The sequence below is a fragment of the Littorina saxatilis genome, linkage group LG10, assembly GCF_037325665.1.
Source record: "Littorina saxatilis isolate snail1 linkage group LG10, US_GU_Lsax_2.0, whole genome shotgun sequence".
In the NCBI taxonomy this organism is placed as follows: domain Eukaryota; kingdom Metazoa; phylum Mollusca; class Gastropoda; order Littorinimorpha; family Littorinidae; genus Littorina; species Littorina saxatilis.
The window spans coordinates 45,863,613-45,886,216 of record NC_090254.1 but is presented as its reverse complement, the minus strand read 5'-3'; the positions used below and the strand labels follow the sequence as shown (position 1 = coordinate 45,886,216).

Here is a 22,604-nt window from a genome sequence, read left to right as displayed (position 1 = left end):
AAGTAGAAGGGCACACGGTTACATTTGTCGCTGGCGAGCAGGGCACTCGGTTACATTAGATTCATGATTGACCATTCAGGCTGTTTACGATGATGACGTTGTGTTTGTTTATGCTGATGCAATCTGCAGATCAAAGGGGACTGACCACAGGCTGATCCAGTGATCAATACAACTTGTGTTTACCACTCAACATTTCCTTCCACCTATAACTCAAGGGCAAAAATAAAGGATACATGCTTGTGGATTCATTATGCAATTCATGTCTGTGAAGATCAAGATAGTTGTGAGCTTTAACTGATTATGCTTATTAATATCAGCACCATCCTCACCCCATAACACTCTCATGTCCAACTAGCACTGTAACCAACCTTCAACCCTGCCCCCACCCCCCTATCCTTGCCCCCTCTCTGCATAATTATGTTCAATTTTTCAGAATGACCTTGTTATCACTCCAGCGTCTGACCATGGAGTCTACAGGCCATAGTCTCAGATGTGATGGGATCAAGAGGATGCCACAATGATCAAGGTAACTTTGCAAATACTCAAACAGATCTAAATGCAGAAGGTGATCCACAAACATGTTTGCTTAAACATTACAAGGTTACACCCAGAACAACAGCTGGCCTTAGTTGCTTACTAACTGCTAGCAACAAAGACCCTCTCCCCCTCCCCTCTTCCACCTGCAACATATATTTTCATATCCATATCATACTTTTCCATTGCCTCTTATGTTGTATAACTGTTGATATTTAACAGTAACAAGTTTTTGTTTCCAATCAATGGCTCTGCATTTACCCTGTACACACACACACACACACACACACACACACACACACACACACACACACACACAAATATATTCACAACCTCTCTCTCCCTGTTTTAAATTCAGTCATTTGAATCACTAACACTTAATAATAATAATAATAATACGAATATTTATAACGCGCACATATCTCACCAACAGGCGACTCAAGGCGCACATACACTCGTTCACACACACGGAGACTTAAAGTCACTAGCACACACACACACCATCAAACATTAAAATATGTACAGTTATTCTTAACTGGGGTTCAGTTACTGAATCTGTGATAGTGTTATTTGGAGTAAGATTATTGACTTTTTTGATGCGCCTGTTGTTCTTACTGTTTTTCCTATCAACATAATTCGTTTTGTCCATTAAAATGCTGGTTTTTGTTTTAATCACTACAGTATGTGTCCATATAGTTTACGCCTGAGATGTGATGGGACCAAAAGGTTTCCAGAATGAAACAGGTAACTTTTTTTTTTACCTGATCTTTGTCGTGCAGAAGTTGGTTCACATTATACATTGCAGTGTTGTTGTCTTCCAAATACATTAAACATTGTACCAGTCATTACATTTAAATGACAATGCTGACTAATATCAAACCTCCCCCGGTTCCCCAACTAGCCTTCTCACATCCCCCCCTCCCCCACCCCGTCCACCCTCCCCCCCCCCCCCCAACTCATTAGATCACGAACACCACACTAATAAAATCATATATACTGTTGCTGCTGCTAAAAATTGTTGTGACTTGTTCTTCCTCTGTGTGTATGTTTTATGTTTCCACAGAATGCAGTTCTTCCATGCGCCTCAACGTCTGTAGATCTATGGAGTCTACAACATTGTCTGAGATGTGATTTGAGCCACAGCATGTCAGAATGATCAAGGTAACTTTTTGAACACATATAGCTGATCAAACTGAAGAATTCAAACACACAGTTTCAGTGGGTTTTTTTTAATGCATAAAACATTGCAACAGTCAGGGGCTTTCTCCCAATACAGATTGTGAGGTTTTCTTTGCAAGTTGTTTCGCTATGCAGAGTGTGATGTTTTTGTTTGTTTGCTGTACTAAATGAAGATGCACAGATAAAAGAAAGTCTTGCATGTAGAGGAAGGAATATGCTTTGGGTTTTTGACAAGACAAATTTTTACTCATTATAAATTCCTTACATTTTGAACCAAAATGTCAGACATCACAGATCTCTCAAATTAAAAAAAAAAAATGAGGGCATCATTCTGACTTGAACATATACCACACACTTGATAGCCTGGTTATGTTCTGTGTATAGTGAAAACATTTCGCTTAATGAATTTCACATGTTGACACCAGTGCCTAGTAGGAAATGAATCGCACATCCTCCAATCTCCACCAAAAGAAGTCAGACGTATGTGCCCATGTTAAAATAAAGTTTTATTTTTTCCATGTAAAAACCTGGACAAACATGACTATGTGGTGTCTGATATACTGGGTAATATGATGAGGAACGTACCTTTAAAGGCCCAGTCCTTATTGTGAAAGCAGTTCTGCTCAGCTGGAATTTGGTGAATATTTTTTTTTTTACAAGTTTTTTGTTAATGAAGTGAATTCGCAAAAAAAATTAAAAAAGAACAATTTGTTGTGCACACAAAGCATTCACTGATTCAGGCTGTTGAATTTTGTCATGTGTCTTGGGAAAGGGGAAGTCTTATTCTACGTAAAATCATCGCCAGGTTTGGGTTGAGCCAAATCGTTTGCATGGAAAGGACTGTGCCTTTTAAGGACGCATGGATTTTTCATCTATTCAATTGCAGGATAACAACACAACACCGAATAGTTTCTAAGATATTATTTCTTTTCCTTTCTCGAGTCCCACGAAGTTCCCAATGCTAGGGCATACTTTTGTATAGAAGCTGTTCGTGGAAATGTCATGTAAGGTTTTAACACTGGCGAACATGAATTTTTCAGACTGGCTAAAATGAAAGAAGATGCATTCTTGTGTTTTGTTTCTGCAAGCGGTATCATTTTCCTAATGTTATCTGATTTTGATCTCTTATAGTTTTTACCGCCAGGATATGTACAATGGGCTAATTAAACATATACGCCAGCCCACATTGCAGAACAGGATATGAACAAGGTATGTAGCGCTGTTTGCATCATTCGTTTAAATTCAAAAATCAGACTAATTTGCCTTCTTTGGCATTATGCATAAGAAAATTCATCTTTATTTTTGCAATGCTGACTGTAATTCTGTGTGTGTGTGTGTGTGTGTGTGTGTGTGTGTGTGTGTGTGTGTGTGTGTGTGTGTGTGTGTGTGTTTTTTTTACTGATATATTGTAATTTATTAATCGGCTGAAGACGACACAGTTTCCAACTCCCCAGTGAGACTTCTTGAGTCAGTTGCATGCATGATAGCTAACTGAGGTGTCTGCAAGAAAGTAAGGGTATTTCGTATACTTCATACTTGGTGTACATTAATTTCAGCTTCGGCATGACTAGTCCCGAAAGATGCTATTTTGTAGGTGAAATGGTCTGACTTTGGTTGTCTTTCGAAAAAGAATCCAAATTCGGGGATGGACTCAACAGTTCGAGGTTTAAAATGGAGCGGTAGACTAACGAACCCGATTTAATTCTTCAAGATTGATATTTTTGGGGTTATTTGAAGGACGTAGTATACCATAAACAACCTTAGACAATCAGTGACTTGAGTACAGCAATTACAGGCAGGAGGAGGGCATCCCCATAGAGGATTGCGTTCCTGTCATCGGTTAATTTTGCGCAAGTGTGACTCTACCATGAAGGGGTCATTTTTCCAGTCAATCGTGTTCGGCGAATATCTTCATGGTTGTTGTGCACGAATTTCACTTTGTTCATCACCATTCCACGAAGTTTCCTGTTTGTAGGTTTCATGGTCCGATTTTTTAGCTTCTTTCAAAGTGTTCCAAAGTACCCCTCCATTTAACCTGTAAACTCGCAACTTTGTTGACCTTCGTCATGCATAAGCTGTAGTTAATAAACACCAAATGATAACTAATTCGGTCAACGGATGTAGAAATTATAAAAACAAAAATTGGGTTGAATTGTGTGTGTGTCACCATCTATGTTTGTATTTTTGCAGGCAGCCAGGGGTGGAATTGTGATGATGCGGCGCCGGTTGACTGAAGACACACGAACCAGCATTCTTCGGAAGTGTTTGGATCACAAATCAACATTATTTCACATTGAATGGCGGCAGACATGTATGTATATATTCTCAGCTCAGACGTGTGCTTTGAATTCGGATGTTTAAGAACAAGAGACAAACTTGAATAAAGCCTTACGAAGTACATGATTGTAACTGGAGCAAAGGTGTGTGTGTGTGTGTGTGTGTGTGTGTGTGAAGTGCAACAGTTAACAATGACGACGAGACAGAATGCTAAAGCACAGATCCTTTTATTGACTCACATGCGAAGCAAAAGTGAGTCTATGTACTCACCCGAGTCGTCCGTCCGTCCGTCCGGACGTCCGTCCGTCCGTCCGTCCGGAAAACTTTAACGTTGGATATTTCTTGGACACTATTCAGTCTATCAGTACCAAATTTGGCAAGATGGTGTATGATGACAAGGCCCCAAAAAACATACATAGCATCTTGACCTTGCTTCAAGGTCAAGGTCGCAGGGGCCATAAATGTTGTCTAAAAAACAGCTATTTTTCACATTTTCTCTGAAGTTTTTGAGATTGAATACCTCACCTATATATGGGGGGGGGGGGGGGGTTGTTCTTTTGAATTTGTTTTTAATTGTTTCTTTCTTTGATTGTCTGTGTTTTTGTTTTATCTTTTGTGTTTGAGTAAGGGAGGTGTTTTTTTTCAGAATAACAATCTAATACCCATTTTTTATCGCTGTTAAAAGTGACGCAGTTTGTCCGAGCAATAGGCAGTCACACCTTTCACCGCTGGCGTCAGTTACCTGTGACTGTGTATTGAAGCTTTAACACCTGTACCCCGCAAACCTGCCGTTAAAATTGTCGTAACTTTGTGTGTGACACACGCACCCATCGCCAAGGTCACGGTCAATCTACAGGTAAGTCACGCCCCCCCCCCCCCCCCCCCCCACCTCACATCCTCCAAACCTGCGGGGGAGACAGGACTTTGACACGTGGGGCTAAAGTCCGCACGTGCGCATGATGCCAGTGAAGGTGGGTGTTTGTTGAGTGGAAAAGCTGACATATAAGTGCGCAGTGAGAGTTGGCGGAGCGTTATCACACCGAGCGCCTTGCGACCCACTGCGTCACTGCGTCACTCACACACTGCACGTCTGCTCCGCTAGTCAAGTCACTCGCACGGCCACTCACTTCCAGTCAAGTCATACCATCTTCGTCTTCTGGTCACCCAAAACACAGAGTTACAGCGAGGAATTGACTGGGCAAGAACTGAAGAAGCAGCCTTGGAGAGGTCATTTGGTGCAGCGACCGTGACACTGACAACAGACACTTGGAGTCCTGCCTTGTAACATTTCCCTCTCAACACACACAAGGTGAGATTTGTGTGTGTGTGTGAGTTTGTGATTTTGTGAGTTCGTGTTTGTGTGTGTTTGTCTGTCTGTCTGTCTGTATGTCTGTATGTCTGTATGTATGTATGTCTGCATAGGCGTTGTTCTGCAGTACTAGTAACCGACAGGGAGACAACTGGTCAGAATTTTAATCTGCAGTTTGTTCTTGAAATATATAAAGCAGAAATACTGTAATTGATTCACTGGTTTACATGGTTCTAACCAAATTTATATTTTAAGTGCAAGTGGAATTTCTTTGAATCGAAAATCGAGCGTAACGTGCGCATCATGTGACGCCATGAACATATTTTATTTGCAAAATGTATACCAAAAGTGAATTTGATGGATTGTGGCTCGGGTTTTATAGATTGTGAATGCAGCTTTTGGCTAGTTTATCTTGTGTTATAGATTGTGAATGCAGCTTTTGGCTAGTTTATCTGGTGTTATAGATTGTGAATGCAGCTTTTGGCTAGTTTATCTGGTGTTGTAGATTGTGAATGCAGCTTTTGGCTAGTTTATCTGGTGTTGTAGATTGTGAATGCAGCTTTTGGCTAGTTTATCTGGGGTGTAGATTGTGAATGCAGCTTTTGGCTAGTTTATCTTGTGTTATAGATTGTGAATGCAGCTTTTGGCTAGTTTATCTGGTGTTGTAGATTGTGAATGCAGCTTTTGGCTAGTTTATCTGGTGTTATAGATTGTGAATGCAGCTTTTGGCTAGTTTATCTGGTGTTGTAGATTTTGAATGCAGCTTTTGGGTAGTTTATCTGGTTTTCTACTTTGAAGCTCATTTGGAGCGTTACGCTGATCTAAGTGAGGTACCCAAAGTGTGACACCAGTCATGACGCATGTTAAGCCTCGGGAAACACTCGCATTTCACAAAGACAAACAATAAATGTCAAAATTCAAGAAATTCATCCGTTTTAAAGGATGATATTTTAACAAAAACAGCAAAGACACAATTCTTATCAACAACACAGAACGTGAGGTAAGTCGACAAAGACGCTCCTAGTCTGCATTCCCGTTTTTGGTCGCCATTTTTGCTAGCATTTTCAAAGACAATTTAGATGTTATCACATTTATTGAATGGTCTAGGTATTTTCTTTGGTTGTGGTGATTTTCCTATCTCTTTGTCGTGTACTGGGTGCTTTGTGGCTAGTTTCTCTTCTAGACTGTATTGAAACTTGTGTCCGTGTGAGCAGACCCTCGCCTATCACCAGTTGCAAAGAACCACTCATAGATAGCATGCAGTTTGACACGATTCGTGCTCAACAAAAAGGAAAGAGATATTGTTTCGAGACGTAATAAGGACTGATAGTGCCAGTGAACGTGTAGTGCTAGTGACATATCTTGGTGCATGTGTACCTCATGTGACATGTCTCGGTGCATGTGTACCTCATGTGACATGTCTCGGTGCATTCCACAAATGGCCGGCAGATAAGAGACATAATCGATATGCACGTCACATGAACAGATAAGAGACATGTAACGATATGCACGTCACATGAACAGATAAGTTGAAACGTGCAGACAGGATAGGTCGTAATGTCGTCACTGTCGTGTCCCGCTGTGACCCTGATATAGAACACAAGTTGTCTTTTTTTGGTGGGTGCTTGTGCGTGCTTGTTTTCTAAATATAATTGGTGATATGATTGCCAATTGACCTCTCTCGTCAACTTTACCTGATGAAAACTTGTTTGTTCTTTGGTGGTTCGTTTGCTTCTTAGTTTGTCTGTGTGGTTGTTTCTTTGGTTCTTGTCTGTGTGGTTGTTTCTTTGGTTCTTGTCTGTGTGGTTGTTTCTTTGGTTCTTGTCTGTGTGGTTGTTTCTTTGGTTCTTAGTTTGTCTGTGTGGTTGTTTCTTTGGTTCTTGTCTGTGTGGTTGTTTCTTTGGTTCTTGTCTGTGTAGTTGTTTCTTTGGTTCTTGTCTGTGTGGTTGTTTCTTTGCTTCTTGTCTGTGTGGTTGTTTCTTTGGTTCTTGTCTGTGTGGTTGTTTCTTTGGTTCTTGTCTGTGTGGTTGTTTCTTTGGTTCTTGTCTGTGTGGTTGTTTCTTTGGTTCTTGTCTGTGTGGTTGTTTCTTTGGTTCTTAGTTTGTCTGTGTGGTTGTTTCTTTGGTTCTTGTCTGTGTGGTTGTTTCTTTGGTTCTTGTCTGTGTGGTTGTTTCTTTGGTTCTTGTCTGTGTGGTTGTTTCTTTGGTTCTTAGTTTGTCTGTGTGGTTGTTTCTTTGGTTCTTGTCTGTGTGGTTGTTTCTTTGGTTCTTGTCTGTGTAGTTGTTTCTTTGGTTCTTGTCTGTGTGGTTGTTTCTTTGGTTCTTGTCTGTGTGGTTGTTTCTTTGGTTCTTGTCTGTGTGGTTGTTTCTTTGGTTCTTGTCTGTGTGGTTGTTTCTTTGGTTCTTGTCTGTGTGGTTGTTTCTTTGGTTCTTGTCTGTGTGGTTGTTTCTTTGGTTCTTGTCTGTGTGGTTGTTTCTTTGGTTCTTAGTTTGTCTGTGTGGTTGTTTCTTTGGTTCTTGTCTGTGTAGTTGTTTCTTTGGTTCTTGTCTGTGTGGTTGTTTCTTTGGTTCTTGTCTGTGTGGTTGTTTCTTTGGTTCTTGTCTGTGTAGTTGTTTCTTTGGTTCTTGTCTGTGTGGTTGTTTCTTTGGTTCTTAGTTTGTCTGTGTGGTTGTTTCTTTGGTTCTTGTCTGTGTGGTTGTTTCTTTGGTTCTTAGTTTGTCTGTGTGGTTGTTTCTTTGGTTCTTGTCTGTGTAGTTGTTTCTTTGGTTCTTGTCTGTGTGGTTGTTTCTTTGGTTCTTGTCTGTGTGGTTGTTTCTTTGGTTCTTAGTTTGTCTGTGTGGTTGTTTCTTTGGTTCTTGTCTGTGTGGTTGTTTCTTTGGTTCTTAGTTTGTCTGTGTGGTTGTTTCTTTGGTTCTTGTCTGTGTGGTTGTTTCTTTGGTTCTTGTCTGTGTGGTTGTTTCTTTGGTTCTTGTCTGTGTGGTTGTTTCTTTGGTTCTTGTCTGTGTGGTTGTTTCTTTGGTTCTTGTCTGTGTGGTTGTTTCTTTGGTTCTTAGTTTGTCTGTGTGGTTGTTTCTTTGGTTCTTGTCTGTGTGGTTGTTTCTTTGGTTCTTGTCTGTGTGGTTGTTTCTTTGGTTCTTGTCTGTGTGGTTGTTTCTTTGGTTCTTAGTTTGTCTGTGTAGTTGTTTCTTTGGTTCTTGTCTGTGTGGTTGTTTCTTTGGTTCTTGTCTGTGTGGTTGTTTCTTTGGTTCTTGTCTGTGTGATTGTTTCTTTGGTTCTTGTCTGTGTGGTTGTTTCTTTGGTTCTTGTCTGTGTGGTTGTTTCTTTGGTTCTTGTCTGTGTGGTTGTTTCTTTGGTTCTTGTCTGTGTGGTTGTTTCTTTGGTTCTTAGTTTGTCTGTGTGGTTGTTTCTTTGGTTCTTGTCTGTGTGGTTGTTTCTTTGGTTCTTGTCTGTGTGGTTGTTTCTTTGGTTCTTGTCTGTGTGGTTGTTTCTTTGGTTCTTGTCTGTGTGGTTGTTTCTTTGGTTCTTAGTTTGTCTGTGTGGTTGTTTCTTTGGTTCTTGTCTGTGTGGTTGTTTCTTTGGTTCTTAGTTTGTCTGTGTGGTTGTTTCTTTGGTTCTTGTCTGTGTGGTTGTTTCTTTGGTTCTTGTCTGTGTGGTTGTTTCTTTGGTTCTTGTCTGTGTGGTTGTTTCTTTGGTTCTTGTCTGTGTGGTTGTTTCTTTGGTTCTTGTCTGTGTGGTTGTTTCTTTGGTTCTTGTCTGTGTGGTTGTTTCTTTGGTTCTTGTCTGTGTGGTTGTTTCTTTGGTTCTTGTCTGTGTGGTTGTTTCTTTGGTTCTTGTCTGTGTGGTTGTTTCTTTGGTTCTTGTCTGTGTGGTTGTTTCTTTGGTTCTTAGTTTGTCTGTGTGGTTGTTTCTTTGGTTCTTGTCTGTGTGGTTGTTTCTTTGGTTCTTGTCTGTGTGGTTGTTTCTTTGGTTCTTAGTTTGTCTGTGTGGTTGTTTCTTTGGTTCTTGTCTGTGTGGTTGTTTCTTTGGTTCTTGTCTGTGTGGTTGTTTCTTTGGTTCTTGTCTGTGTGGTTGTTTCTTTGGTTCTTGTCTGTGTGGTTGTTTCTTTGGTTCTTGTCTGTGTAGTTGTTTCTTTGGTTCTTGTCTGTGTGGTTGTTTCTTTGGTTTTTGTCTGTGTGGTTGTTTCTTTGGTTCTTGTCTGTGTGGTTGTTTCTTTGGTTCTTGTCTGTGTGGTTGTTTCTTTGGTTCTTGTCTGTGTGGTTGTTTCTTTGGTTCTTGTCTGTGTGGTTGTTTCTTTGGTTCTTGTCTGTGTGGTTGTTTCTTTGGTTCTTGTCTGTGTAGTTGTTTCTTTGGTTCTTGTCTGTGTGGTTGTTTCTTTGGTTCTTGTCTGTGTGGTTGTTTCTTTGGTTCTTGTCTGTGTGGTTGTTTCTTTGGTTCTTGTCTGTGTGGTTGTTTCTTTGGTTCTTGTCTGTGTGGTTGTTTCTTTGGTTCTTGTCTGTGTGGTTGTTTCTTTGGTTCTTGTCTGTGTGGTTGTTTCTTTGGTTCTTGTCTGTGTGGTTGTTTCTTTGGTTCTTGTCTGTGTGGTTGTTTCTTTGGTTCTTGTCTGTGTGGTTGTTTCTTTGGTTCTTGTCTGTGTGGTTGTTTCTTTGGTTCTTGTCTGTGTGGTTGTTTCTTTGGTTCTTGTCTGTGTGGTTGTTTCTTTGGTTCTTGTCTGTGTGGTTGTTTCTTTGGTTCTTGTCTGTGTAGTTGTTTCTTTGGTTCTTGTCTGTGTGGTTGTTTCTTTGGTTCTTGTCTGTGTGGTTGTTTCTTTGGTTCTTGTCTGTGTGGTTGTTTCTTTGGTTCTTGTCTGTGTGGTTGTTTCTTTGGTTCTTGTCTGTGTGGTTGTTTCTTTGGTTCTTGTCTGTGTAGTTGTTTCTTTGGTTCTTGTCTGTGTGGTTGTTTCTTTGGTTCTTGTCTGTGTGGTTGTTTCTTTGGTTCTTGTCTGTGTGGTTGTTTCTTTGGTTCTTGTCTGTGTGGTTGTTTCTTTGGTTCTTGTCTGTGTGGTTGTTTCTTTGGTTCTTGTCTGTGTGGTTGTTTCTTTGGTTCTTAGTTTGTCTGTGTGGTTGTTTCTTTGGTTCTTGTCTGTGTGGTTGTTTCTTTGGTTCTTGTCTGTGTGGTTGTTTCTTTGGTTCTTGTCTGTGTGGTTGTTTCTTTGGTTCTTGTCTGTGTGGTTGTTTCTTTGGTTCTTGTCTGTGTGGTTGTTTCTTTGGTTCTTGTCTGTGTGGTTGTTTCTTTGGTTCTTGTCTGTGTGGTTGTTTCTTTGGTTCTTAGTTTGTCTGTGTGGTTGTTTCTTTGGTTCTTGTCTGTGTGGTTGTTTCTTTGGTTCTTAGTTTGTCTGTGTGGTTGTTTCTTTGGTTCTTGTCTGTGTGGTTGTTTCTTTGGTTCTTGTCTGTGTGGTTGTTTCTTTGGTTCTTGTCTGTGTGGTTGTTTCTTTGGTTCTTGTCTGTGTGGTTGTTTCTTTGGTTCTTAGTTTGTCTGTGTGGTTGTTTCTTTGGTTCTTGTCTGTGTGGTTGTTTCTTTGGTTCTTGTCTGTGTGGTTGTTTCTTTGGTTCTTGTCTGTGTGGTTGTTTCTTTGGTTCTTGTCTGTGTGGTTGTTTCTTTGGTTCTTAGTTTGTCTGTGTGGTTGTTTCTTTGGTTCTTGTCTGTGTGGTTGTTTCTTTGGTTCTTGTCTGTGTGGTTGTTTCTTTGGTTCTTAGTTTGTCTGTGTGGTTGTTTCTTTGGTTCTTAGTTTGTCTGTGTGGTTGTTTCTTTGGTTCTTGTCTGTGTGGTTGTTTCTTTGGTTCTTGTCTGTGTGGTTGTTTCTTTGGTTCTTGTCTGTGTGGTTGTTTCTTTGGTTCTTGTCTGTGTGGTTGTTTCTTTGGTTCTTGTCTGTGTGGTTGTTTCTTTGGTTCTTGTCTGTGTGGTTGTTTCTTTGGTTCTTAGTTTGTCTGTGTGGTTGTTTCTTTGGTTCTTGTCTGTGTGGTTGTTTCTTTGGTTCTTGTCTGTGTGGTTGTTTCTTTGGTTCTTGTCTGTGTGGTTGTTTTGTTTGGGAAGATCAGACAAGGTCACCCAGCTGGTAGTAACAGTCTGCCTGTCACAGTATAGTGATGTGTGTCACAGTATAGTGATGTGTGTCACAGTATAGTGATGATAACACTGTCTGTCACAGTATAGTGATGTCACTGTCTGTCACAGTATAGTGATGTCTGTCACAGTATAGTGATGATAACACTGTCTGTCACAGTATAGTGATGTCTGTCACAGTATAGTGATGATAACACTGTCTGTCACAGTATAGTGATGATGTCACTGTCTGTCACAGTATAGTGATCATAACACTGTGTCACAGTATAGTGATGTCACTGTCTGTCACAGAACTATGGGCGTGTTGGACGTGCCGCGTAAACTGGTACACAGCTACCTGCGTGTGGTGGGGCTGACGATGCTGATCGCCTACAGCTTGGTGCAGAGAGCATGGCTGGCACTCCGCCCCTCCCTCTCCCCCATCTTCAACATCCACGACACCATTGACCCCGACACCGTCACCGTTAACTCCGTGCTGCAACAACTGGTCAAGGTAGTGTGTGTGTGTGTGTGTGTGTGTGTTTATGTGTGTGTGGTGTCTCTCTCTCTCTCTCTCTCTCTCTCTCTCTCTCTCTCTCTCTCTCTCTCTCTCTCTCTCTCTCTCTCTCTCTCTGTCTCTCTCTGTCTCTCTCTCTCTCTCTGTCTCTCTGTCTCTCTCTCCCGACCTCAGGGTTATCTCATTTTTTATTGTCTGTCTCCTTCTAATCGTATTCTGTAGTACGTATTGTCTGTACCGCACTCGACAAGACAAATGCATGTGTTGCGAGACTTGGTGTACGCCAGTTGGAAGTAAAACATACCCTTCAACTTTTTTAAATTTAATTTTTTTTAAATTTTTGAGTCACTTGAGAAAAAGTGACTCTATGTAATCGGTCAGTGTTAGTCTGGCCGGCGGCCGTCCGTAGACACCACCTTAACGTTGGACTTTTCTCGGAAACTATCAAAGCGATCGGGCTCATATTTTGTTTAGTCGTGACCTCCAATGACCTCTACACTTTAACGATGGTTTCGTTGACCTTTGACCTTTTTCAAGGTCACAGGTCAGCGTCAAAGGAAAAATTAGACATTTTATATCTTTTCTCGGAAACTATCAAAGCGATCGGGCTCATATTTTGTTTAGTCGTGACCTCCAATGACCTCTACACTTTAACGATGGTTTCGTTGACCTTTGACCTTTTTCAAGGTCACAGGTCAGCGTCAAAGGAAAAATTAGACATTTTATATCTTTGACAAAGTTCATCGGATGTGATTGAAACTTTGTAGGATTATTCTTTACATCAAAGTATTTACATCTGTAGCCTTTTACGAACGTTATCAGAAAAACAAGGGAGATAACTAGCCTTTTCTGTTCGGCAACACACAACTTAACGTTGGGCTTTTCTCGGAAACTATAAAAGTGACCGGGCTCAAATTTTATGTGAACGTGACTCATTGTGTTGTGAATAGCAATTTCTTCCTGTCCATCTGATGCCTCATATAATATTCAGAACTGCGAAAGTGACTCGATCGAGCGTTTGCTCTTCTTGTTATAGTTTGGTGCAAAAGGTGTGGCAATGGGTTTTGTCCCCATTTATTTTGGCGTCTCTGTTCTGTGAGCTTAACTTTATTCTCTGTTCTGTGAGCTTAACTTTATTCTCTGTTTGTGAGCTTAACTTTATTCTCTGTTCTGTGAGCTTAACTTTATGCAGCGGTTGTGTGTTTCTTGTCTTTGTTTGTTTATTTGCTTGTTTTCGTTGTTTTTTAGTCGTTATAGTTATAGTCGTTATAGTTATAGTCGTTATAGTTATAGTCGTTTATAGTCGTTATAGTTATAGTCGTTATAGTTATAGTCGTTATAGTTATAGTCGTTATAGTTATAGTCGTTATAGTTATAGTCGTTTATAGTCGTTATAGTTATAGTCGTTATAGTTATAGTCGTTATAGTTATAGTCGTTTATAGTCGTTATAGTTATAGTCGTTATAGTTATAGTCGTTATAGTTATAGTCGTTATAGTTATAGTCGTTATAGTTATAGTCGTTTATAGTCGTTATAGTTATAGTCGTTATAGTCGTTATAGTTATAGTCGTTATAGTTATAGTCGTTATAGTTATAGTCGTTAGTTGACTGTTGTTGTGTCTGTTGTTTTCACTATCTCTTATCTCTGTATGTTCCTGTTGTCTCTCTGTATGTTCCTGTTGTCTCTCTGTATGTTCCTGTTGTCTTTCTTGTGTGTGATTCCACTCCTGTGTTCGTGTGCTTGTCGCTGTGTTATGACATCCCATGCTGACGTCATGAGTGGTGTGTGACGTCACAGGTTGTGCTGCTGGTGGGCGTGATGTACTGGCGCTTGCTGCAGGCGGTGTGGGACACAGTGACCTCTCCCTTCAAAGCTCAGCTGACTGCCGTGCAGAACTTCTTTGAGGGACTGAGCGCTGAGTACCAGGAGGTGACCCACACCAAGCTGACCTAGTGCTGCTCGCTGCCTGGCGTGCTCTGCTTGGTCAGGATGTGCTTTCACTCTCTTACACACACACACTCACACTCACACTCACACACACACACACACACACACACTCACACACACACACTCACACTCACTCACACACACACACACACACACACACACACACACACACACAGACACACACACACACTTACACACACTCACACACACATACACACATACACACACACACACTTACACACACTCACTCACGCGCACGCACACACGCACCCACACGCTCACACCCGCTCACACCCGCTCTCACTCACACTCACACTCATACACATACACACACACACACACACACACTCACGCACACGCACACACACAAAAACACACACATTATACTACCCGTCATAAATACTAGTCAGATGCTTTTGAGGTCAGATCTTTCCGATGAGGCTGTTGATTGTAAAATCAAGTATATGAATGAAAAGGCCATTCATTTCCCTACCTTATTCACAAACCTGATTGAGTTTACATGACGTAGTGTCTAGACAGTGGAACCTACAACACACACACACACCCCAAAATCAAATTCGCAAAATCAAGGTTCCCGCGTTAAAATCGACAACAAATCAGAACAACTGAACCGAAACATGTTAAGCATGTCATTACACAGAACAATCAAATCTTCATCCAAAACAATCTGTTTTGTTCACATATCGTGTCTATAACATGGAAGCTATGGCATGCTGAGCGGTGTAGGTGTCAATCCTCTCAGAAGCCATAAAAGGCAGTTTTTGAAGCCATTTTAGCGGGTAATGAGACCAATAATGGTACATTTTAGTAACTCGTTAACGCATTGTCTTCAAACTTTTAGTAACTCGTTAACGCATTGTCTTCACACTTTTAGTAACTCGTTAACGCATTGTCTTCACACTTTTAGTGGTTTGTGCTTGATGATTTCTCTGTTTGCAGGGAAGAAGCAGACCGTGAGACGCGACACACGATCATCTCTGACTATCACATTCAATTTCTACAACAACCGATTTCTGCGATCAATGTCAAGGGCCCAGTGATTTCGGAGATGTCAAGGCCAAGCTGAAGGTCAGCCAGCCATTTTCTATACTGAAGGTGTGGAAGGACTCACCAAAGTGCGAACGAACTCACCAAAGTGCGGATGAACTCAACATTTGATGGACTAACCTTCAGTTACCAGCCGGCCATAAACACTCGTGATTCTGGAGGCTGCTGATTTGTTGATTCTCTCCGTCAATGTTTGACGACAATGTTAGAGGCCTGCCTGATTCTCTTCCTGAATGTTTGAAGACAATGTTAGAGGCTTGCCTGATTCTCTTCCTGAATGTTGGAAGACAATGTTAGAGGCTTGCCTGATTCAGCGAAAAGCTGAGTAACGCATTCGATGCACTAATTGACACTTTCTGACACAAGCGTTTTCCTTTGCCCATTATCATCCCCCCAAAACAGTTGACGATTGTGTTAATGTGTCAACGATAACATTGTGATTGTGTTACTGTGTCAACGATAAATTGTGATTGCAATTAAGATGACGGTGCTACAGGAAGCCTTGTATCCTGATACTGTACCATGCCTTCCCCCGGCCTCTTTCCCCATACAGCCGTCTGGAAAATGACATGATCTTTTTTTCGGATAGAGTGATAATATTTAATGTCTTTGCTAAACATTAAACACGCCCACTTGATGTCTTGGATACTGTTTAACCAACTGTTTGATGTATTTCTGATTACTGTTTAACCAACTGTTTGATGTATTTCTGATTACTGTTTAACCAACTGTTTGATGTATTTCTGATTACTGTTTAACCAACTGTTTGATGTATTTCTGATTACTGTTTAACCAACTGTTTGATGTATTTTTGATTACTGTTTAACCAACTGTTTGATGTATTTTTGAATACAGTTAGGAAAATTGAATATCTTTCAGAATGCAGTCAGGACAATTACCTAATGTCTTTCTAGATACAGTTAGGACAATGACCTGAAGTCTTCCTGCAGAGTTATGGAAATGACCTGAAGTCTTATCGAATACCGTTAGGACAATTACCTAATATCTGTCAGAATACAGTTATCACAATTCCCCCCCTCGCTTTGCTATAACACCGGTCCGGTTGCTATGATTTCGATCTGATTGGCTGTAAGCTTGTTGGCAGTCAGCCTGGGATTCTGTTGATTACCCTGTACAGTGATTGGAAATTAAAACAAACATACTGCCATGGAGATGTTCTTGAATACTTAAAACTCCACCTCCCTGTTTCAGTCTCTCTTCGTCTCTCACTCTGTCTGTCTCTCGATAACTATCTCTTTCTGTCTCGCTTGCTCTATGTCTCTGTCTCTGTCTCGCTTGCTCTATGTCTCTGTCTCTGTCTCGCTTGCTCTATGTCACTGTCTCTGTCTCGCTTGCTCTATGTCTCTGTCTCTGTCTCTGATTATCTCTCTCTGTCTTCTCTGTATCTCTTTCACTCTCTCTCCCTCGCCCTTTCTCTCTCCCTCCCTAATTCTCTCTATCTCTCTCTCTGTCTCTCTCTCTGTCTCTGTCTCTCTGTCTCTCTCTCTCTGTCTGTCTCTCACTCTCTCTGTCTCTCTCCGTCTGTCTTTCTCTCACTCTCTCTCTCTCTCTCTCTCTCTCTCTCTCTCTCTCTCTCTCTCTCTCTCTCTCTCTCTCTCTCTCTCTCTCTCTCTCCCGCCTCACACGATACAGACAGATAAGTCTTTTTAATGAATGTGTAAGTTTATTTGCTGATCTGAACAAGATTGATCCATAAAAAGTATGACAATTTGTTAACACATCAATTAAAGCCCAAGTTATGCACAATAAGCAAACCCATTCCAACGATAAGCAACATATCAATCATTTACTGTAAATTAAAACCAAACGGGGGAAAATCCAACAACAGATGGAATGTAATCGGCAGACAGGTAAAACAAACAAGGGGTGCGCGCCACGAGGATTATAACACATAGTTCGTCCAACAGAGCAGGTTACCTCTTAACCCAAATGACGTTCTTGGGCTTGTGATAGGCCTAATACACAACCTGTTCTGTGGCTTGTGATAGGCCTAATACACAACCTGTTCTTTGGCTTGTGATAGGCCTAATACACAACCTGTTACATGTATGTGGCTTGTAATAGGCCTAATACACAACCTGTTCTGTGGCTTGTGATAGGCCTAATACACAACCTGTTACATGTATGTGGCTTGTGATAGGCCTAATACACAACCTGTTCTGTGGCTTGTAATAGGCCTAATACACAACCTGTTATGTGGCTTGTGATAGGCCTAATACACAACCTGTTCTGTGGCTTGTAATAGGCCTAATACACAACCTGTTCTGTGGCTTGTGATAGGCCTAATACACAACCTGTTCTGTGGCTTGTAATAGGCCTAATACACAACCTGTTATGTGGCTTGTGATAGGCCTAATACACAACCTGTTCTGTGGCTTGTAATAGGCCTAATACATAACCTGTTACATGTATGTGGCTTGTGAGAGGCCTAATACACAACCTGTTCTGTGGCTTGTAATAGGCCTAATACACAACCTGTTCTGTGGCTTGTAATAGGCCTAATACACAACCTGTTCTGTGGCTTGTGATAGGCCTAATACACAACCTGTTCTGTGGCTTGTGATAGGCCTAATACACAACATGTTCTGTGGCTTGTGATAGGCCTAATACACAACCTGTTTTGTGGCTTGTAATAGGCCTACTGATACGCAATTCTCACTGAAGGACGCAACAGTTACACACACACACACAATTAATGTAACAATTGTAAATGTATACAAGTTTTACAAAATAAAATTATATATGACCAAAAAGGTTAGGTGTACACTTAAGCTATGGGGTTCATTCAATCAACGTTAAAGGGCTTGAGCAATCGCCATTTAATGAGCTGTGATTCAGAGGAAAACACGCTAAAATCACTTTGATAACGACATTGTTTGGAACCAAAGGCCCATTACTGAAAGTATACCATGCCTATCACCGCGCCATCAACTCCACTGGGTGCACTTCACCAGACATGTCAGACTTCACCAGACATGTCAGACTTCACCAGACATGTCAGACTTCGTGACCAGACGGACATGTCAGACTTCGTCTGGTTATTTGTTTTACATTGTGTATTCATTTACTTATGTATGCGTTTTGTTTGTTTGTTTGCTTCATTCTTTCTTTCTGTTATTTCAATGTATTTATTTAAGTATTTATCTATTTTAATGTTATTTTCTATTCAGTCACACGGCTATTGAGATCCGTTACACGCAAAGCTGTCAGGGTGCCGGGGTTTGTCCGACTTATGTCCCTTCGTGTCACGTGCTCAGCGAGAGGTCATGCAGAGGTCAAGAACATTCTGGCGGTGGTATACTTTCAGTCTTAACGACCTTCGGTTAAACTTATCACACATGGTATATTAACACTCAGACGGTATATTCGTTACAGGGCCGGACCAAGTTCGTTTGAGGGGGGGGGGGGGGGGGGGGGGGGGGGGGGGGGGGGGGGGGGTTCCAACTGAAGGCAGGGGTCCAGGGGCCGCCGAGGCCCCGGTGGGGTGCAGGGGCAAAGCCCCTCTGGGGGGTCTGGGGGTCAAAGCCTCCCAGAAGCCGAGAACATAACATTTTGCATTAATGAGGTCATTTTTTGGTCTTTCCTTGGCGGCAACTGGGAATCAAAATTACACATTTTCAACAGTAACAAAATACTTCAGATATTCATTTACCATAGTGGTTCAGCGGAATAATCCCAAAAGAGTGAGTTGGAGTGAATGAAATACTGCAGTACTGAAACAACACGTGTTCAATCTGTCTCAAACACACGGGGAAGTGGGAAAGGTTTAGGGGCGAGCACTCAATGATCTCACAGTGTGCAGTACAGTCCCTTTCCGAAACATCGGTTCCCCGATAGCGCAGATGATATTTTGTTGCAATCGGTTCTCTGATACTATTAATACTAGTGATAGTGTAGCGTGTGACTTGACTTGTGGCCTATGATGATGGACTTATAACGGGGAGGGCAGGCCGTTGTCGACTTGATGCTGTTCATAATTTGAAATAGTTTTAGAAGACCAAATAAACTAAGGGAGTTGGGGGAAGAGCTTAAAAAGTCCACTTTTTTTTTCTCTTTCTCTGAGAGGTACATCGGATGGCCAGGAGGGGGGGGGGGTCCGGAACCCAGGACCCCCCCCCCCCCCCCCCCCCAGATCCGGCCCTGCGTTAGCAAATATATTACGCGTATCACAAAATGTCGAGTTTAGCGCCTGCAAAATTCAACTGACGTAGGCATGACAATGACGTCACTAACTCTGTATTGAGCGGCGCGTGCGGTAACCATGGCACCGAGAGTTAGCGCTTCCTGATAGAACTTTTTTCTGTTAATTATATTTAATATAACTAACCCTAAATATTATTAATTGGGAGGGACGTAAAATAAGAAGTAAGACATCGTGTGACATCGTGTGACATCGTGTGACATCGTGTGACATCGTGTGACATCGTTTGCAAAACGTGTTTCAGATGAGAATGATATATACATATATATATAATTATAAAGATTAGAGTGTATTCTCATTATTAGGAAGAATTTAGTAGATAAAAATGTATAAACATTATGGGAAGAATTTAGTTGATAAACACGTATAATCATTTTAAGAAGAATGTAGGTAACACTATAGTTATTTTGGTAAGACTGTGCGGGATAGCATGTATAATGATCATAGTCGGATAACTTGTATGTTCATTACGGTGTGAGTAAAGGCCACTGGGGAATCACATAGATGGAGACAGATACTGTGAACATACCTTAGTAACGACAAAGCTACGCCTACTGCGATGATTATTCGTAATAATCGTTTTGTAAATAAAAGTATCGTGACGATATACGCTAACAACAGTTAAACAGTTTGCAATGGGTAGTAGCAGTAATGACATACAAAATAACACAAGCATAGATATTAATGTGTTGCAAAAAGTGTGTACAGAACACAATCACATGCTATAAAGGATTGCAGTACAGCTTCTTTTCCTTTAGGGAACACAGTGGCTACTGTACTGGAGCGTACCGGCTTCCCGCGAGAGTCGATTACCTCCCCTGGACTGTATGCCGGTGGGTTAATGTATGCATGTAGCACTGTAATCGCTGAGTGGCCGCTATACTGGCAACATCATAACCCGCTCACATTACCTCCCTTGTCCCATGCCCCAACCTGCTACGTTAGCCTCCACAACGCAGAATGAACGCGACGAAAGTCAAGACTGTTGTACGCTGTGACACTGCAGGACAAAGATTTACAGCATATCTACCTTAGTGTTGACTCAGATCTACAGCATATCTACCTTAGTGTTGACTCAGATCTACAGCATATCTACCTTAGTGTTGACTCAGATCTACAGCATATCTACCTTAGTGTTGACTCAGATCTACAGCATATCTACCTTAGTGTTGACTCAGATCTGGATCATAAGTGAATCTTCGTTAATACAAAAGTGGAATCTCATAGCAGGCCAGCAAAATGGCCGCGTGATGATGAAGTGAAGATGTTCAGCACTGAGACTCGTGATGATGAAGTGAAGATGTTCAGCACTGAGACTCGTGATGATGAAGTGAAGATGTTCAGCACTGAGACTCATGATGATGAAGTGAAGATGTTCAGCACTGAGACTCGTGATGATGAAGTGAAGATGTTCAGCACTGAGACTCATGATGATGAAGTGAAGATGTTCAGCACTGAGACTCGTGATGATGAAGTGAAGATGTTCAGCACTGAGACTCGTGTTTCTTTGCAACCTTAACAAGCGACACTCGTCTTTCATACTACCTACACATTTGTACGGCGTAATTCTACAGACTGCCCCTAACATTACGCTCTTCCTAATACGTCTTAGCATCAATAAACATATAGCCTATAGAATTATACCTGTATAATATACTTGATAACAATAAACATAAAGCCTAAGTAACATCACATTTGTCTAACATACTTGTCATCAATAAATACAACACCTACAACATCATACTAGTCTAATCAACTTGCCATCAGTAATCATGATTCGGACATTAACATAAGTAATCATGATTCGGACATTGACATAAGTAATCATGATTCGGACATTGACATAAGTAATCATGATTCGGACATTGACATAAGTAATCGATCTACAGGGAAACTGTAATTGTTACACCACTATTGCTACACATTGTGTGCGATCGGTTTCAAGGCACATTTTGATTGTACACGTAACACATATATCAGGCTACTGGATCCAAGGCACATTTTGATTGTAAACGTCTTTCGTACAAGGCTTTTGATTCCAAGGCACATTTTCATTGCAAACGTCAACCATAATTTGTCTTAAGGCACATGTTAATTGCAACAGTTACACATAGAAGGCTATAGGGGCATAGTTTGACAAGCACCACCCTTAACATATTGAACACATCAACTGAACTGTGGGTGCAATCAACATATTGAACACATCAACTGAACTTTGTGTGCATTCAACATACTGAACACATCAACTGAACTTTGTGTGTATTCAACATATTGAACACATCAACTGAACTTTGTGTGTATTCAACATATTGAACACATCAACTGAACTTTGTGTGTATTCAACATATTGAACACATCAACTGAACTTTAAGTGTATTCAACATATTGAACACATCAACTGAACTTTGTGTGCAATCAACATATTGAACACATCAACTGAACTTTAAGTGTATTCAACATATTGAACACACTGTTAACTGAACTTTGTGTGTATTCAACATATTGAACACATCAACGAACTGTGGGTGCAATCAACATATTGAACACATCAACTGAACTTTGTGTGTATTCAACATATTGAACACATCAACTGAACTTTAAGTGTATTCAACATATTGAACACATCAACTGAACTTTAAGTGTATTCAACATATTGAACACATCAACTGAACTTTGTGTGTATTCAACATATTGAACACATCAACTGAACTTTGTGTGTATTCAACATATTGAACACATCAACTGAACTTTGTGTGTATTCAACATATTGAACACATCAACTGAACTTTAAGTGTATTCAACATATTGAACACATCAACTGAACTTTGTGTGTATTCAACATATTGAACACATCAACTGAACTTTGTGTGCATTCAACATATTGAACACAGTATCAACTGAACTTTCTGTGTATTCAACATATTGAACACATCAACTGAACTTTGTGTGTATTCAACATATTGAACACATCAACTGAACTTTAAGTGTATTCAACATATTGAACACATTTCCTGAACTTTAAGTGTATTCAAAATATTGAACACACAAACTGATCTTTAAGTGTACTCAACAGATTGAACACATAAACCGGACTTTAAGTATAGACTTTGACAAGGAAAGACAAGGACTTAAGGAAATTACGCAGACATAAATGATTCAATAAAAAAAAAACGCACACATAACTTATTCAATGACGATAACACTGACATAAATGATTCAATAAAAAAAAAAACGCACACATAACTTATTCAATGACGATAACACTGACATAAATGATTCAGTAACAAAAATACGCACACATAACTTATTCAATGACGATAACACTGACATAAATTATTCAGTAACAAAAATACGCACACATAACTTATTCAATGACGATAATACAGACATAAATTATTTAGTAACAAAAATACGCACACATAACTTATTCAATGACGATAACACTGACATAAATTATTCAATCAGGCCAGCC

At 40.6% G+C, this 22,604-nt stretch overlaps 2 protein-coding genes and 1 long non-coding RNA gene across 5 annotated transcripts in view; 2 read left to right on the top strand and 1 right to left on the bottom strand.

Annotated features, from left to right (window-relative positions):
* LOC138978952 (receptor-transporting protein 3-like) overlaps window positions 1-22,604 on the bottom strand; it is a 294,059-nt gene that overhangs the window by 159,313 nt on the left and 112,142 nt on the right. The window lies entirely within an intron of this gene.
* On the top strand, window positions 66-4,111 carry LOC138978946 (uncharacterized). 3 transcript variants are annotated; one of them, XR_011459859.1, is made up of 5 exons: window positions 66-526; window positions 1,216-1,278; window positions 1,598-1,695; window positions 2,845-2,922; window positions 3,904-4,111. It is a non-coding gene; the product is annotated as an uncharacterized lncRNA (long non-coding RNA). The 3 variants fall into 3 exon arrangements; XR_011459860.1 differs by lacking the exon at window positions 2,845-2,922; XR_011459858.1 differs by lacking the exon at window positions 1,598-1,695 and having other exon boundaries at window positions 71-526.
* Window positions 5,039-16,078, top strand: LOC138978944 (uncharacterized). Its single transcript, XM_070351759.1, has 4 exons — window positions 5,039-5,299; window positions 11,690-11,891; window positions 13,693-13,878; window positions 14,803-16,078. The coding sequence occupies exons 2-3, from the start codon at window positions 11,694-11,696 to the stop codon at window positions 13,846-13,848; spliced, it is 354 nt and encodes a 117-aa protein (XP_070207860.1). The 5' UTR covers window positions 5,039-5,299; window positions 11,690-11,693; the 3' UTR covers window positions 13,849-13,878; window positions 14,803-16,078.

Coding starts and splice junctions, on each gene's coding strand:
- LOC138978944 (XM_070351759.1), top strand. CDS start 11,694: ATGGGCGTGTTGGACGTGCCGCGTAAACTGGTACACAGCTACCTGCGT. Junction 11,892..13,692: donor TGCTGCAACAACTGGTCAAG/GTAGTGTGTGTG, acceptor GTGACGTCACAG/GTTGTGCTGCTGGTGGGCGT.